Source organism: Pleurodeles waltl, chromosome 9 (assembly GCF_031143425.1).
Source record: "Pleurodeles waltl isolate 20211129_DDA chromosome 9, aPleWal1.hap1.20221129, whole genome shotgun sequence".
NCBI lineage: Eukaryota > Metazoa > Chordata > Amphibia > Caudata > Salamandridae > Pleurodeles > Pleurodeles waltl.
Window position 1 is genome coordinate 233,225,252 of NC_090448.1, and position 18,812 is coordinate 233,244,063.

At 43.5% G+C, this 18,812-nt stretch overlaps 1 protein-coding gene across 2 annotated transcripts in view; it reads right to left on the reverse strand.

Annotated features, from left to right (window-relative positions):
- HDAC11 (histone deacetylase 11) overlaps nt 1-18,812 on the reverse strand; it is a 214,680-nt gene that overhangs the window by 172,103 nt on the left and 23,765 nt on the right. For both annotated transcript variants that reach the window (XM_069206617.1, XM_069206616.1), the window contains exon 2: nt 9,654-9,802. In XM_069206617.1, the coding sequence (XP_069062718.1) occupies nt 9,654-9,802 (149 nt within the window). The remainder of the gene's footprint in view (nt 1-9,653; nt 9,803-18,812) is intronic.

Consider the following 18,812-nt stretch of genomic DNA (forward strand, 5'->3'; position numbering starts at 1 on the left):
TGTAGCATGATGGCATTAACTTCCAATGCATCTTAACTTACTGTCATATATGGCTTGTCATTTTACAGATGTTGGTGAGTACTGATGTGATGAGTACAGACAGCTACGGGTCATTATCTCTATGCTCTCACAGTGTTCGGATCATTTGCACTAGATGTGACTGTTTCCATAAGTGCACATTTTCAACACCTAAAATACTAGTAGTCAAGTTGTGTTCAAGGGAGTTTATTGTAGTACTATGAAATTGAGGGAAAAGTGCAATGGAATGGGGTGATGATGGAGGAAAGTCCAGGGTATTGTTCCAGTCTGTTTGCAGCACAGGTGCAGTGTCCAAGGGGCCACAGGAAGGGGAGCAAAGGCAGTTCAAAGTGTACAATATGACAGTGTGGGACACAAGGGGACAATCAGGTGAGTCTAATTTCCTGGAGGTGGTCTTGGCTAGTGTTTCTGGCTTCTGTCTGGGTCGCAGGAAACGTTTATGGAGTTCTTCACCTTCTGCAGGGGGAGGGGTGCTGGTGGCCTGTGGGTGCTGTGACAGGGACTCCTGCCCACTAGGTGCAGCGGAAGTGGAGGGCTGGTCAATGGACTGTCTAGTGGTAGGGGACCGCTGCTGTGCTGTTGCGTCCCTCATGATGTTGGCCACGTCTGCCAGCACCCCTGCTATGGAGATCAAGGTGGTGTTGATGGCCTGCAAGTCCTCCCTGATCCCCTGATACTGTTCCTCCTGCAGCCTCCTGTTCTCCTGCACGTTGTCAAAGAACTTGCTCATCGTGTCCTGGGAATGTTGGTAGGCTCCCAGGATCTCGGTGAGTACCACCTGGAGAGTCGGTTCCCTGGGCCTGTCCTCCCCTTGGCGCACAGCGGTTCTCCCAGTGTCCCTGTTGGCCTGTGCCTCTGTCCCCTGAACATGGGGGCCCACTGCCACTGACCCCAGGTCCCTGATTGTCTTGGGGGGGAATTGTGGCCTGGGGTCCCTGAACAGGTGGGCACACTGCTGATTGACGTGTCCTCAGGACCAGAGGTGTGGGTACGCTGGGTGGGTGCTGTGGTGTTGGATACTGATGGGGGAGGATCTGCGGTGGACTGAGGTGACTGACTGTCCAGTGGTCCCTGATGGACCAGGTTATTGGTCCAGATCCTGAAGTACAGAGTTACTGTCATCACTGGGGGCATCTTCTGTTGGGGGACTGGATAGTCGTGGCACCTCCTCTCCGCTGGGATTGGCTGGGGCACCTGTGGGGATGTAAGTGATGTATTATGCTTCATGTCTGTGACATATTGTACATCCTTGGCTTCCCCTCTAACGTTGCTGTTGCCCTGCCACCTTTGTCTGTGTATGGTGATGTTTGTGGGATTGTTAGTTTTCCTATGCTGTGCATGCTTTAGTGATTGGTGTCCATGCAGGGCTGGGAGGGCTGTTCACGCATTGGTATGGCATGCAGGATTTGGCATTGGGGTTAGTCATATGTGTACGTGCAGTGTGTGGGATGGAGTGGAGTGATGGGAGTGAGGGTGAGGGGGTGTTCACCCTGTTTCCGATTCTCTGCCATAGCTCCATCTTCCTGGCAATGGGTATTTGCTGTATCTGTGCTCCAAATATCTGCGGCTCTACCCTGCCAATTTCCTCCACCATGACCCTAAACTCCTCATCAGTGAAACGGGGTGCCTTTGTGGGGACATGGGTGTTGTGTGGTGTGTGTTGGTAAGAGTGTGTTGAGTAATGTGGTGGGGCGTGTGATGTGGGGTGCGTGAGAGATGTATGGGTGTATGTGGTGTGTGTGTGTCTTGTTGTCTCTGTGCTGTTTGTGTCAATCTCCTAGCAGTAACTGTTGTTCGTAAAGGGCTGTGGGTAATGTGGGTGCGTGTTTTATGGTGCTGTGGGTGGGTGGGTGTGGTGTGTATGAGTGTCAGGTGTGTGTTTTTAGTATTGGCTAATGTAGTGTTGTTTTGTATGTGGGTGTCCATTATGGGCACGCCGGTATGTACTGCCAATGGTTTACCGCCACTGAATGTCCGCTGTGGTGATCCGTTGGTCATAATGTGGTGAGTGTTGTTCTGTTGGCACAACGGTATGGTATGGGTGTTGGTACCGCCACTTTAGCACTGACCTTTGGACTGGCGGATTTGTGTAAGTGGCTGTATTCTGTCGGATTGGTGTGTGTGTGTCATAATATGGGGAACAGATATTCGCCACCGCGGCGGTATGTTGGCAGCCGTCACCGTGGTAGTAAGAGGGATTTACCATTAATGTCATAATGAGGGCCTATGCATTTTAATTACCACAGCTTTGCCTGTCAACTTTTATTTTTCTATATATTATAGGATACATATTGCTATTTATACTATGGTATGACAGCCATGTTGGCAATGTAGCAATAAAATATATGGAACGTCTGGTCAGGTGCCTTATGGATACTCATACCAAAATAATATGTCAACATGTATTCGCTATTTGTCTTTTTGGAATCAAAGTCTGACTAGCATTAAAGAACACTTTATTTGGATTCACTGCTTGTTAAGGGGTGGCTCTTAGTGTCACACTTATGGTGGGCTTGCCATTAGATAGACATCACTATATGGAGCACAGTAGATCATTTAAAGTTTTAAAGGGTCCTTAGACATGTTTCCACAGAACATCTCCCATCCCACACAAAGAATAGTTTGTTAAGAATTGATTTGTGAGAAGACTGGGTTTCCAGTCCAACATCATCATTTTCATTAATGCCATTTCACTATGCACATACATAGGGGCTGGAAATGTTTGCAGCATCAGGCTTCCTTTTCTTGAGGCTGGTTGTTCCCATGTTTTCACAGGTTGTCTGCATTGCAGATGAGATTGTCTGAGGGTTTACTCTCCTCTCCTTGCAGCTGAATAGAGTATAATTTCTTTAAGATCTTTAAGGAGGCTCTAACATTTCGAACATATATATGTATAACTAGGGATGATTGTTAAGTCCTGATTCATCAAAGGGTACTGTGGCTTGACTCCAGAATCCAATCTCTTAATAAATAGATCTTTTATTCTCCATACTGCAAAGTATGCAATATGCAAGGCAAACTTTTAGCAGCTACCTGCTCAAATGGGAGCCTGCCGAATGGGTTTCTTTTCTTGCCAACAACTCCACACATATGGCATTTACCTTGGACTGCAACACATTTTTTTCTGACTTTGACTTTCAATTTAATTTGTTTCAGACCCCAACCTTTGCTCTGATTAGGTAGGCTAAGTACTTAGAGTCAGTAATAACCTTTCATAATACTGGGCTTGCTCTATACACTGATCATAGTGATAGCCAATAGATGACAGAGATACCCTTATGACCAGGCTTCCCTAGCCACTACATCAGGGCCATCTATTGACTGAGTCCTAATCTGCCTTTGCAACGCAGAACTACTCAGGAATTGCAACCTAATTTTTTTCACACAATTAACGGTTGGAATGGTCCATTAGGTTAACTGTTATTAATGAGGAAAGCACAGAATACTAGACTCTACAGGACTGATTGAAATGAGAGGAGGATGCTTAATTACGTTTGGTTACAGAGTTGCAGAATGAGTTGGGGGCTCATTCTGTGGAATTCTTGGCAAAAATCTATTCCTTGTGGGATTAGAAAGCTATTAAGATAAACCAGAAGAACTCGAAGCTGTAGGTCCAACAGTTTTCTGGAGGGTCCAGGTCTGGTGGATAAGTGGACTATTGCCTCCACAGCAAGAATCTTTGCTTGACATCACGGTCACAAGTGCACAAGTGCATATTCCAGTTGGTCCTTTCAGTCTTTAATCCTTTCAATGTTGTTAAAAATAGTACCATTGAATTGAATGCATGCTATTCAACCCCAAGGGGTGAATGTGTGTGTGCTTTACAGCTCTCAATTGTGAGACTGTGTTCAGTACAGCAGGCTCAAAACTTTTACCTCCATGAACACACATCACAATAAGACTACAGAAGCGAAATACCAAGGCCCTGATTTTCATTTTGGCACTTTTCCAATAGGGCAGCTGAGGTTCATTCATAATGAGGGTTCAACTTGGATGACGCTGCCTGCGTCATTCTGAGAGGGATGTACAGAGAGGGGGTCACACGTGGCAGGGGATGAATACAAATGAGAATATACATCACCATACAAACAGCAAGTATCCCCTCAAACTTTACTTGCAAATAATACTAGCAATAAATGCACAATGAATTGAATAAAGGAGTTTCAGACATCCTGGCAGAGCTTCATTGTGGACACAGGATTTTCTACACAGCCACACGATATAGGAACACAGTTACACCAATAGAACAGCTAGGATCTGGTGTTTGCTCCTTCTATGGTTCAGAGGGATTTATTTTTAACTGTTAATTGCACTTCTATCTATGACAGCAATGCTGGGAATGGAAAATGTGTTCCGGGGATGCCACAAATTAGGAGCCATGGGGTAGCAACAGAAAGGGTCCGGAGCTACAAAGAGTATGGTCTTTCAAAGTATACATTTATGTTTTTAAAACTCCACCTCAAATATATTGGTAATTATGAATACGAAGCTTATAGACGGAACAGTCACTCTACATGTGCACAAATAATTGAAATTACCCAGCAATGACAAATAGTACTGGAACATCTGGCAGACTTGAATAGATAATTGTATGATAGTTCATAGAGTAAATCGGATTCTCAAAAATCTATCAGTGCTCGGATAATCACACAGTGGGTGACAGTAAAACAGTGGGTTTGTGTGTATAATAAATAGAAGCAAGGGAACAATAGTACAATTTAGCAAGTTTCTACAATTCAAGGGACCTGAACATTGAGATTCTAGTAAACCTTAAGGATGTACATGTCAATACTGTCTTCAACATGTGGCGTTTCAAGGGTCATCATCAGAACAATAGCATTGAAGTCTAGCAAGAACAGATAGACTGGAAGTTGAAAGAAGCAGGACCAGGGATTAGAGAAACGTAGCATGGTAAATACGCCCTAAATGTGGGGATCGGTATACAATGTGGCAAGCAGGTACTATTGCATGGTGTGTACTCACTGAAATGGACCAGTAGGGCTAAATCTGAAGTAATCAAAAAGTAGGTCAATGTTAAGTTAATAACTAAATTAATCAGCAGTGAACAATGCCATGGTTCAACCTAAGTGAAATAATGCGCTGTGTCTAGCCAATCACCTATGTATAATGAACTGGAGAAGGAAACTTATTATTGAGTCGCACCAAATGTGGATTGTTCACTAATTCAAACCAAGTATGAGTTCAAGGAATTGACAGGGTCCCATCCAGAGATCAGGATCATCTAACAAAGGGAACAAAAATGGGCAACTGTAATGTAAGTGAGTAATGGCGCCATTAGTCCACTAGAGAAGAACCCTTACTAGAAGAACACTTACTAGACCACTGAAACGTCAGCTGATGGAGAAAACACTCACAATCGTCAGCATCCCTGAACCATCTACGGCGAACAGGATGTGCACGATAAGCATCAGACTAGCATTGTCTAAATGGCCCCCAATGCTGCAAGGAAAAATTAGAGAGGTATTCTAACACACGGTATGCCCAAAGAGTAATACCACAGTTACATGTTGGAAAGGTGCAATCTGAATAATGATAAAATCAAAATAATGAAAAAAGCTAATATGGGCATGCATCAATAATTTAAAAAAATAAGAGTAGTGTAAAAAATAGGTGACTAAAACCGGCAGCAAAAAGTTGGAGCTTTGGTACACCCGAATACAAGCCTGTATTGGGTAACTAGCTGGGTTGGGTAAAAGGCTATAAGGTTCATTATGTGAGATCTGGTCGAACTACACAATCCTGGCAATCAATCAATCAGCATTTGTAAAGTGCAGCACTGTCACCCCTATGGGTATCTGCGTGCTGCCGGTGCGAGGTCTCTGTCGCACAGCCCGGGTTGAGTTTCTTTCTAAAGTCTGTCAGTGAGGGTGCTGTTTGGAGGTTGGGGGCAGGTTGTTCTAGGTCTTGGTGGCGATGTAGAAGGAGTGGCCCTTGCTGCGACTGCAATGACTACAGGGAGTGTGTATGAGGGCAAGAGAGGAGGAGCGCAGATGTCTTGAGGTTAGATGGAAGTTCAGTCGATGGTTGATATGTGTAACCTGTAACGAAAGAGGCGATCCACTGTAGGGTGTTTTTCTGTATGCCAACTTTGTAAAATCTGTCGATAAGGATGTGGTGGGAGATGGTGACGAACACAGCAGAGAGGTTGGGGAGGATCAGTGCCACAGTTTTTCTGTGGTCCAGGAGAGATCTGATGTCATCTATGCCAGAGATCAGCACCGTCTCAGTGCTCTGGTTGGCATGTAGTAGGTATTTTTGTTTCAGGTGTTCAGTGAGTTGTTGGTTGATGTCTTTCTCGAGTACTTTGGCTGGGTAGGGAGCAGGGAAATCGGTCGATATTTTTTTATTTCACTGGGGTTGGCTGAGGGTTTCTTAAGGAGGCGTTTGACCTCTGCATAATTCCATCTGTCCGGGAAGGCTGCCGTGCAGATGGAGGTGTTGATGATGCTGGTGAGTTTGGGACTGAATGGGATGGTTCCAAGGTTGAAGAGTCGGTGGGGGCACAGTGCCGGATTAAACCCTGTGGAGGCCCCTAAGCAGTCGAAATTTCAGGGCCCCCCTCGCAAATTATCTGCTAATATGTTTTTTATTTTACCAACAATTTTAATAAACCAATTTTATTACACAAAACTAAACATTACACGTACATAGTTTGCACCAAATTACTTTACAAACTGACAGTAGATGAGCTTTTAAGAGACAAACTGTTGTGTAAATCTGATGTCTATGGTTTATGTACTTTAAGTTGTTAATGGGTACATTAAGTTAGTACAGTATTTTCTCTATAGAGTCTTTAATGTAAAGTGTTTGTTTCTTTGAGTTGATTCATTTTTTTCTATCTTTTGGAAACAATTTAAGAAAGCTTGATTGTAATTTCTTTCAAGATCAAATCAATATTATTTTGATCCATTGTTGCTGGGCCCCTAAAAAGAGTGGGGCCCATGGGCTAGTACACACTTTGCCTATTTGGTAATCCGGCACTAGGGCACAACTCAGTGGGTACACTGGACTGGATGGAAGGCATGGTGGACGTGGTGCTCTGAGTAGTGGGAGGAGACCAGGCAGTAAGAATTCAGCTGGTGTGTGTTGGTTGGTTGAAGTAGTTGAGGTTGAGACACGTGAGCTGGGGGTCGAAATTGTTGTAGATGGGAGATGATCTTGGTGTGGAAGTAATCAGAGAGAGAGAGAGACGCAGAGTTCTTGAAATGGGTGGATGGTGTTCTCTGTGGCTGTCGGGTTGGAGAATTCCTTGACTATTTTGAAGTTTCTTCATGTGGTTGGCCGCTATATCAATGAGGGCTGTGATAGGTTCTTTCTTGGCTTTCTTGATGCGTAGGTGGTAGTTGCTGAGGGCTGCTTTATGAGCAGCTTTTTCAGAGGGTTCTTTGTGGTATGCCATAGTTTCTAGAGTCGGTAGTAGTTGTGCTTGATGGTTCTGAGCTCTGGTGGGTACCAGCTGATCTGTTTTGAGGTTTTATTGTTTTTTGCTTGTTTCAATGGGGTAACTATCGGTGCAGATGGTGATCCATGCAGAGAAGTTCTGGGCGGTTTGATCAAGGTCTGATGATGCTTCGGGTTGAGTGGTGCTAAGGGTTTGTGTTCATTGTGTCTTGGTTACCTTGCTCCATCTGCGGTGGGAGGAACTATGATGCTTGTAGATGGCGCGCCGAGCATCAGAGATCATGAAGTGGACAATGGCGTGGTCGGTCCAGGTGAGTTCTGTGACATGGCTGAAGATGATATGTTGCTAGCAGTGAAGATGGAGATGAGTGTTTGACCGGCTTTGTGTGTGGGTTCGGTGAGCAGCTGAGTTAGGCCAATGTTGTTCAGGTTCTCAAGGAGGGTGGTAGTGTTGGCATTGTTAGAGTCATTGACGTGGAAAATTAGGTTGCCGAGTAGGACGTAGTGGTAGGAGTCGATGGCTAGTGGTGCAATGAGGTTAGAGATAGCATCGCAGAAAGCTGGTGGAGGCACCCCTGGGACCGGGTCTTGGAGTTGGTCTGTAGTTGGATGTTGAGGTGATGTGCAGTGTCCTTGTCGGTGACGGTGCATCGGATGATTTCTTTGAAGGTGATGGTGATGCCCCCGCCGAGTTTGTTGGGGCGGTCTTAATGTATCATCTTGCACCCCTTTGTAATTGCAGTGGCGATGTTTGGGTTAGAGGAGGGGTTGAGCCACATTTCCAATGTGGAACAATTTCCAATTTGTGAAATTACAGTTCACAAGAGAACCAAGACATGGGAAGAACATACATAGATTATAGACAGTGTAATTGTGTTGAAGCATAATCTTTACTAAGACAGGGCATGGTCCTGTTACATTATATAGTTTAACATATTAATTCACAAGACCATTAGGGCTATGACGTACACATATATCAAAGAGACACATTTTTCCACGGAGTTTAAGCCATTCTCAATACAGTTGCACTTAAGGGAGAAATTGGTAACAAGGACAAATGTGATAGTAAGTCTGTTCTGGCTTACTTAAACGGTCACCAACAGGCTACATTTGAAAATATTTTATGGGGTTAAGGCACCTGTTTTAGGAATGTTTAAGCCACTAGCATGTTCCAAGGTACTGTAGTGGAAAGATACCTTTGTACTTTTTCATGAAAAGGCTCTTGCCACACTGACTGTAGCAGGAGCTTTTTCTGCTGATTAAAAAATATGTGGAAACAAATCTCTAATAGGAGGCACCATGTGAACTAGGTTGGGGCCAATGATGGAAAAAGAAAGTGTGAGACTGGACACTGATTGGTACTCAAATGAAAGTTTTAACGTTGCCACTGACTTTTAAAACACATTTTATCCTGAAGGACATTACAATAAAGGGCACACTTCAATAATGGAGTATTTTAAAGTCCAGTTGGGTCAATAACATTTCTACGACCCTATGATAAAAAGGTGAATATGACTCACGAGAGAACTCAAAAAAATTGCAGGGGTTCTCAGTCATAGTAGCCTGGTGTGTTGTTTTCTTCTTGTAGCCGCTCTAACGGACCATTTTGCCAAAGTCTGTGTTCCCCTTTGAGAAACCTCTTAACTAAGAACACCAGCTCAGCATCTCTGAACAGTCTTATGACACCTGCTACTGTGCAGCTATGGGTGGTGTATTATTTATTTCCCAGTGTATTATGTAAATTATAGTGCAATTGTTATTCCCCTTCTACATGTATTTTCTTGTACTTTTTAATCTATTATGTAGTATATATCTCTATTGGTATGATATATTTCCCCCCTTCACTCTCCGTGTGGTGTGATCAGAATGCTTCAACATTCCAGCAGTCAGTTGGAGCTGAGAGCTTGGGACTGGTGTGGATGGAGTTTCTTCCTCTGAAGATCTACCTAATAAACTGGAATTTACCATTCCTGCCTCTCCGTTGTTCTTCATTCCTGGATTCTTATACTACAGGTGTGTCTTTTAGGTTTGTGGCAGAGTGATATTTCTGGTGTTCTAGATGGTCTTTGGATAACAATATAAGTGAGCTGTTCTTGCCAAACCAAATGTAATGTATTCTAACTCCTCCATTCTCTTTATACATATATCACTTTTGACTTACATACAATAAAGCAGAAAAGTATGTACCCTACCTTTTAAGAAATTGATCACTTTTCCCCATTTTCCTGAATCAAAAGGGTGAAGCTTTTCCAGGCCCATAAATGTAATATTGTAATCAGAAGAATAAACGATTGGCCAGCATGTTGATGGAATCTTCTCATAAAGTTGCGTTCTGTGAGGCCTACAAAGAGACAAAAAAAAATACTTTAACAACACTTCATTGTTTGCTTTTTATTAAATAAATATAGCAATTGCAGCCTTTTTTCTTTTTGCTACATTTAACATGCCATTTAACTCTTACTGAAATGACAATCCAGGTGCATTTAGAGTGCCATGCATAAAAGCATATAATCAGTGTTAATGTTAATAATGCAAGGCACATTATACTTCCTTATTCCATAATAATGTGGCTCTGAATGAGGCAGTTACGGAGTGCTACTGGAGTTCAGAAATACCGTTAGCTCCAAAAGCCTAAAAGGCGCAGGCATTGTCAGTTATCACCAATCCTGAAACTATGGTACGTACACCAAAAACATTACCTCTCAATCTCCATAGGTAACCTGTAATAATGTCAGAAAAACACGCATTGTACACAGGCATGTGCGTTGCGTCCTGTAAAGCCATGCCCCTGAAAATTCCATACGCCCATTGTTGGACTTGGCCCTTTCTGCAGGGTCATCACCAAACTTTTAGCTTTCACTCTCCTGTCTTTTGAACCAGTTTTTGTTGGTTTTTAGGAATCTGCACACTTTACCTGCTTACCAGTGCTAAAGTACTTGTTCTCTCTCCTTAAAACATGATAGAATTGGCTTACATCCAACTGGCACATTTATTTCACTTGTAAGACCCTAGTAAAGGTATACTACGTGTGCCCAAGGCAGTGCTTAACTTGTGATTGTTGTTTCCGGTGCTGAGCACCGCAACTTATTTCTGAGGGCCGGCGCTTAGTTTTCTGTCTCAAGCATTTACTGCGAGCAAAAGACACGTGGGAAAGAAGGAGGAAGAGAAAAACGAAAAAGTGTCAGAAAGGAGAAAAGCAGGAAGCTGACAGAGTGAGCTGAACGGGCAGGGAGTGGCTATAAATGGACCGTAGGTGGCTCCAGGATTACGCTGCCTCAGTATAATGTGCTCGCACATTTAATTGCAGCAGCCACATGTTTAAGAGGAGAGCTTTGAGCACCGGCACCTTTTTATTTACAAATTAAGCACTGGCCCAAGGTCTGTAAATTAAATGCTACTAGTGGGCCTACAGAACTCATTGAACCACCCACTTAAGTAGCACCTTTAAACATGTCACAGGCCTCCCATTGAAGCCTGTGTGTGCAGTTTAAAACTGCCATTTAGATCTGGCAAAATAAACCCTTTACGATGCCCACACCTTTCTTTTTAGTACATATCAATCAGCCCCACGGTAGGCCCTGAACAGCTCAGAAAGCAGGGTGCAGTATGTAGGACATGCACTTTTAAGTTTTACATGTCCTTGTAGTGAACTTCTAAATGTGTTTTTTCGTTACTGCAAGGCTTACGTCTCCCATAGAATAATAGTGGTTTACCTTATTACATTTCATTCGTGATAACTTTCAATTGGGAGCAGGTGGACAGGGCAAGTTTGGCATCTAAACAATTGTAGTTAATAAAGCCCTTCTTTAAAGGTAAAGTATGATTTTTAGCCACTGTTCTGAAAAAGCCACTTTTAGAAAGTTGGCATTTTCTTGTACTAAGCATTTGGTTGCTTCAGCCTGATCCTGGGTCATATGACCAGGTGTAGGTAGCAGTTGGTCTTTGTGTATTGCTCCCAGACAGTGCGACAAAGCGAAGCTAGTTGTTGGCAGGATGGGCACTCTGAGTTGATGAAGGAAAGGACTTGTGACCTACCCCAGTTAAACATCCACAAGGTTCAGCCTGAGCACTCTCACAAAAGGGTTTGACACTAGTCTTTTGTGTCCATCTCCAGACACGCAAGGGCTTGGGCAGGTATGAAAGGGAGGCCTCACACCTCAGGGGTGGAATCCTCTTGTTCTTAGTGGGCATCTGGTATAAATATTGGACCCTTAGACCCAACTGTTTAGCACACTTCTGAACCTGTGGACTCTGAAAGAAAGAAGAACTCCTGTACTTTTGAAAGGATGGCCACTCTGCTGGCCTTCTCCCTGGAAGGACTGATGCCCTGCTGTGCTGACCTGCTGACCACTTTCCTGGGATAGAAGGACTGGAGCTGCATCTAAACCCATGACCCCAGAGTGACTCCAGGGCTAGTTGGCTGGCCTTCTGATATGAAGACTCAGGGACAGAACAGGCTTCTGACAGCTTCGAACCCAGCACCTGAACTCTGTCATCTTAAAGTCCTAGCTTCCCAAGTGGTGCCACCTAATCCTGGACCGTTGGAAATGGGCCTGGAGGTGCTCTGCCAGCCCATCTGTGGATTCAGATTGCATCTCCTACGTGGCGCATCCACTGCAAAACCAGCGCATTGCCTCTGCTGCTAGACGCATCGTTGTCAGAAACAATGCATCGCCTCTGGTGTGCACACCCTCGCAACACAAGGACTTTGTATTACCCACTGCATCCCATCGGAACCGCCACTGCGCAATGCATCTCCACACAAGGCCATCATCTCGCCCACTGCAGCCCACTGTAAATGCTGCTGAGTGATGCATCTCCATGAAATTATATTGTCTCACCCCAGCAGTCTATCGGAACCGCCACAGCATGATGCAGCTCCTAGCCCATACCTCACATTGCTTCTGCTGCGCAATGCATCCTCGACAGGATAGTCTGCATCTCTATACAACGAGGAGTAAGGTACTGTGTTCAGCACGCCCGAGAGGGTACCTGTAGCAGGCCCATGTGCCTTCGCATGTCAGCCTGAACTTGTGACTTTATCCAGGTCCAGTGCGACCAGATAATCACAGTTGGCGCTTTGTGCTGTTGGTGCCAATTTTACTGAAATATTTAAACGTGCATATCTCTGATTCTACTGATTGGATGTTTGTTCTTTCAGTCTTGCTTTATTTATTACAATTTACTCTATTTTTCTAACTTGATGTGGGATTTTTTCATGTTGCGTTTTCACTTTATTACTGTTTGAAGTTCTGCAGAAATAATTTACACATTGCCTCTAAGTTAAGCCTGGCTGCTCTGTCCCAAGCTACCAGAGGGTTGCGCACAGGTTTATTTGAGGTTTGTTTGTGACTTCACCCTGACAAGAATTGTGGCTGCTGTTTGAGTAGAATTTCAGCCCCCTCAACTAGTAACCAATTGCTTACAACCACAAGCTTCAAGTGCAGCATGTAATTGGATGACGGATTGGAGAAAAACCCAAACTGTGATGCAACTCCGTTTGCGTCCCTTCAAAATAAATACACCTTACTATCCCACAAATGCAGAAAGAGATCTAGGAGGGTTAAAGGTATGGTTGCACAGCAGTACAAATCCTACAGATATTTAGGTAATTCCTTCTACACATGATAAAGTGGGGCATTTCAAATGGCGATCACTGTGGTTAGTTACTTTCTCCCCGACAGCCTTCAAAGGAAGAAGTCATGGATGCTTTACATGTATGTGTAAAACATATATTCATCTTCCCCAAAAACAAAGGATAGGGCCGAGACCACAAAAGCCTACTTATCCAACAACCTATGTCCCTTCAATGTCATTGTGGCAACACAAATCACACTTGACTAGCTAGCAGTGATGTATTTTTGCAGTGGGTTTCCGGTGCTCAGCACAGGAACTTAATTGTCAACATTGAAACTTATGGCAGTCTGCCACATGGTGGCGTTGTTTGTCTAAGTTAGAGATGAGCACAACCACAGTATATACTAATCCCATATAAATTAAAAATGATGAATACCTGCCAATCAAGCCATTATTATGGTTTTGGGGGCTTGGAATGGTCTGAATTGCCACACCTGGAGGAGTGTGATGGTTTGTAGTTGTGTTGGTACTGTCATTGGCAGCACTGGCGGGGGTGATTTAAGCTGCAGTGGCCTCCTGACACAGGCCCTGGAACTTAAGTATTTTTTTTTGTTTTTGTTTTTACAAATTAAGCACTCTGAGCAGGTATCATCTTGTGCTACAATTTCAACCATTTTTAAGCCTACTGGTACTGATCTCATTCCGCACCCCACTTCCAAATGGGTATTACCCAAGGTTTAGTCCTAGGTTTGTGATATTTCTTCCAATACACCTCTTCACTTTGTGCTACTACATCCTCTTTCATATTGTCTTATCATCATTATACTGATGATACCCAAATCTTCTTTCTTTGCCTTCACTATCACAATGTATTCCTACTCAGAACTTCAAAAGCCTCACTGCCATCAAACATTTGATTCCCTTCCACTATCTCAAGATCAACCCTTATAAGAATAATCTATATTTCTACTTCCTCTAGCTCTAATTTCACCTTTCTTAAAAAAAGTTTTGGACAGATTGAGAGATATCCTAGTTTAAGGAAAACACATTGAAAGGTGAAGGATTGTTGTGTTGGAGCAGGCAGGGAAATGGGCAGAATAGACAGAGCTGCAAAACCTTATCCAAATCTTACATGATTATTAGAAGTAAAGCGCTGGCGCTTCCAAGCAGGTAATCCAGGACAGTACGTGTCTGTAATGGGTATCTCTCATTTGAACCACTAGCCCTAATACTAACCTAACCATCTACGTCACACCCTCTTTAATCCATGATTAAAGACTTACAAATATTTAACCTTGAATGCTTCATTCCCAGAATCCCTCTCTCTCCTTTCAAATCTGTCTTCATCTACAGCTACACAGAAAAGACGCACTGATGTGTGAGACTGATGGAAAGGTTTGCTTGGAGACACACTGGCGAAGGGCAATCTCATGCTCTCCAGGGGCTCTCTCGGGCTCGCCCTATAACTTTCTTCTAGCACTATCATGCTGCAATCCTTCACATAACCACCCCTCACACCAACATATATCTCCTTCCATCTCCGTAACAACCCTGACCTCTCCTGCTCCCAAATACCTTGTATGTGCCTCTCCCTCCTGTCTTCCAGTCAGTTCACTAAACCAATAACACACGATCATACTGTCCATTAAGACACCATCATTTTGAAGACCACTCCATTCACAACACTCCTTCCTCATTTCTTTTAAATGTTCTCCTTCTTCTCTCTCTCTTGGATTCTAGGTTCCACCTATTATGTCCCCTTATCCTGCTCAGTGACTTGAGGTACCATGGTAGCATAGAGTACTGTGCAAGAAACAACACAACAGTTTAGTGCAATCAGAACCAACAACTAAAATTATTAGAAAGCAGTTTCATTACTATATAAATACCACAGGGTTTCAATCAATTCCTGTCTCTATCTCTTTCTGTCAGAAAGAGAGAGAGAGGTTCAGAGTGGCATTGAGGCCATTCAAAGTCACTCTGGGCGTTTCTCTCTCACACTCCCTCTCCCTCTCTCTCTTTCACTGGCAGTCCCTCTAGGTATTTCTCTTTTTGTCTCTGTCAGTGTACCCCTGTCTCAGTCATTCCTCTTCCATTCATCACCAGACCCTAATCTGCCACTCATACTACAACCACACGGATCTTCCACTTCAGTCATAAATCTCCTCTAAGCCTTCCTGTCCTCTTTTCAGGCCTTCTCCTCTAATCCTCCACCCCACAGCTCTTCCTCACCCATCTTCCATCAGCTTTTCCTATCATCATATTCATTTCAGACATCCTTCAGCACACCACACTGCCTCCCCCTTGAAACTTGCCAACCCCTATTTCTCCTCTAGAACATAAGATTCCTGGAATCCTAAGCCATTAACAATGCATTTCAACAAAGGTTCCCGGAATGTAGCGATCTTTCAGGTGGATTGCAAGAGCTTTTCGCATGCATCCCAGATTTTGCAAACTTGGAAAGTTTGTCAACCAGGCAGAAGAGATGCTGGCTGCCAGATGGTTGCTATGCCCTCTGCCAGGAGTTACCTCCATGCAACATGGCTCCATGGTCTAACAGTGAAGTGGCCATTACTACCACAATACTGCTCCACATGAGCAAACCCCAGAACAGTTACAAGCGACCAGCTAAAGTGGTTATGAAACCCACATTTTACCATGGCAGGGCAAATGCTCGTTATCATTGTCTATACAGATTTTTCTAAAGTGCACAATAACTAACAGCAGCTACCTATTTTATTTTGATTCTTCTCTGGTGGTGACATATGTTGTATGGAGCAATGAAGCACTGTTGCTGTGACTCTTGTGTGAAATAAGGAGTCTCTACTGCCCCGCTACTGCATGAAGGTAGCTTGTTAGTCTGTTGCATCTGCAGTGCATGGAGGAAAAAGTAGTTTGCCTTATTGCTGTTTATGCTACACATGAGAGACTTTCCTACTGTGAATACAGGCTGCCAAAGCTGGCCTGAAATTCCTTCTGTCAAAAATTCCTTTTGTCTGAATTATACTAATAATTCCAATTTACTTACGACAATATAAAAATGAATAGGCTTGGCAAATTAGTAATTGATGTTAATTAATATCAAACTACACGGTACTAATTTTACCTACGAACGATTGAATTAAAACCAGGATTTATTCAAACAGATGCCTTAGAGGTTTCATGTTGATGTTGTCAGTGAGGTCATAACCCTAACAGCTGTTTTATTAAGGTAGCAGTTGGATAGGAGTTTGACATCCAAAGAATATATAGATTAATTAAGTGTAAGAAGACAGGGATATTTGTAATGAGTGCTTTACCAAAACATGCTCTCTGCTAAGTAGGGCTGTTGCACAATTGTATCAGCCAATCTTGTTAGTAAAAAAAACACAATAATAAATTGGAGTACATTGGTACAGTACTATGGAATAGCTTCTCAAATAATGTCCATAAAGCAATTGTAGAGATCTTTTCCTAATTGGTTTGATTTGTTATTTGTTCCAGTAGGTGAGCATTGAAGAGTCTTAACCATATCTGAAAACAAGCATCAGAGAGTGTGAAGAATTGGGTTGTTGGCTGAATGGGTGTGAGCCCTTCTTAAGCAACAGCCACAATCCTTGTCAGAGTAAACTACAACAGTCACTAAATTAACCTGTTCCTAACCTTCTAGTAGCTTGGCACAAAGCAGTCAGGCTTAACTTAGAGCAATGTGTAAAGTATTTATGCAGTGCTCAAACAGTAATAAAGTTAAAATAAACCCTAGAAAACTTTCACACCAAAATGACAAAATCCAATCAGTAGAACCAGAGTTATGATTTTTTTTAGTTTAAAGTGAAAAGTAGCCCCTAAAAGATCAAGGCACCCAGCTGCGGACATTTGGTCATGCGAGACTGAGAAAAGTAGAAAGATATGGCTGCCCACGACATAGCACTGTTTGGATACAGGAAGTGCACTGGTCCGGTCTCCACTTACCTTCAGATTTAGAAGGAATGGCTTGAAAAAATGTCTGAGAAGGTAAAGTTCAGCAGGGCAAGACAGGTGGCGGTGTCCGGGGAGGAGGAGGAGGCATCGTCACCAGGGAGCAGCTAGATGAAGTTGTGGTGAAACTTTTTGCATTTGACATTAGTCTCTTTTATACAAGCCAAAAAATTTCAGCGGGTTGAAGCTACAAATTGTAGCTGAGGACAGCTCTGTCACGACTTATGTGCTGCTTTAACCTGGAGTCCGCAGAACGAGTGGCAAGGATCTTGTTCCTGAATGTTTGGCCTTGGCCCAGGTAGGGGCGACTCTTTCTGGTAGCCACGGTGCTGCAGGCAATGGAAACGCCAGGAGCAGGCCATGTCCCTCAGAAGTAGTGCCAGAGGGAAAAAAAACCCTGAAAGGGGAAAAAACCTCCAAAAAGGAAAGGTTCCTAAAACAGGAACAAAATGAATACGGAAATACAGGAGCAAAAGTACAGGAAAAAACACTGGAACAGATGAGAGCCAGTATAGAAGACGAGGAAGCAGGAGCGAAGACACCATCCAAACAGAAAGTGTTGCAGCACAAGGAGAGAAAGAATCACAGCCCTTAAATACCAACAAACAGGAAGTACAAGGACACCATCTTAGATAGGGAAAAATACATAAAACATAATAGACTAGGAGCCATAGAGAGTAGGGAACAAGGAATGCTGGGAAGAGAGGGGTAATATGGGAAAAGGAAAAAACATAAAGGAAGGCACAACAAAACAACAGGAAAGGAAGAAGAAAATAAGAACAGGTGAGTGGGGGAGGTCAGACCTGCCTGGAAGCGCGTCGTGCAAAAAAAGAATGAGGCCCCATGCCCAATTTGGGGCCTCGAAACGTGCACATCAGGCTGGGGACGTGGCGCAACAGTAGGTCCCCCCCTCCTAAAGGTCCAGGTTTGTGCGGAAACAAGCGGTGAAAATGACGAATCAGAAGAGGGGCATGAACAGAAGATGCATCTTCCCAAGAGCATTCACTGAGAGGGTAACCCGTGCAATGAATCAGATACTGAAGACGTTTGTGAAAGATACGAGAGTCACAAATCTCTCATACCTCCTATTCTGGTACATCATCCACTAACAAAGGAGGAGGACAAGGAAACTGTCGAGAGTAAGGATCAGGTACATAGGGTTTGAGCTGGGAAACATGATAGACCGGATGAATCCTCCAGGTACGAGGCAAGTGAAGATGGACAGTGACAGGGTTAATCAGCTGAAGAATACGGAAAAGACTGTCGTAACAAGGTGTGAGCTTATTCTGAGAAAGGCGTAAAGGCAAAAATTTTGAAGAAAGCCAGACCTTATCCTGGAGGTGATATACTGGAGCATCCCTACGCTTCTTATCTGCTATTCTCTTCATGTATCTTTTGGTGTTCAACAAGTTAGATCGAATCAATCTATGGATCTGTAAAAGTCGTCTGGAAAATGAAGTGACAGCAGGAAGAGAAGAGGTAGACTGAGGAGTAGTAGAAAAAGAGGTAGGATAATAGCCATAAGAACAGAAAAAGGGGGTGACCTTGGAGGCACTATGGACAGTGTTATTGTAAGAGAATTCAGCGATAGGAAGGTAAGTGTTCCAGTTGCTCGGGGTAGAATTACAAAAGCAGCGAAGGTACTGCTCCAATCCTTAGTTGAGAAGCTCAGTCTGTCCATTGGTTTGGGGATGGAAACCAGATGATAGTGTTATATTGATATTCAGTATCCTACAGAAATGTTTCCAAAACCGGGAGATGTACTAAGGTCCCCTGTCAGGTACAATGCTGTGTGGGAGTCCATGGAGACGGAAAAT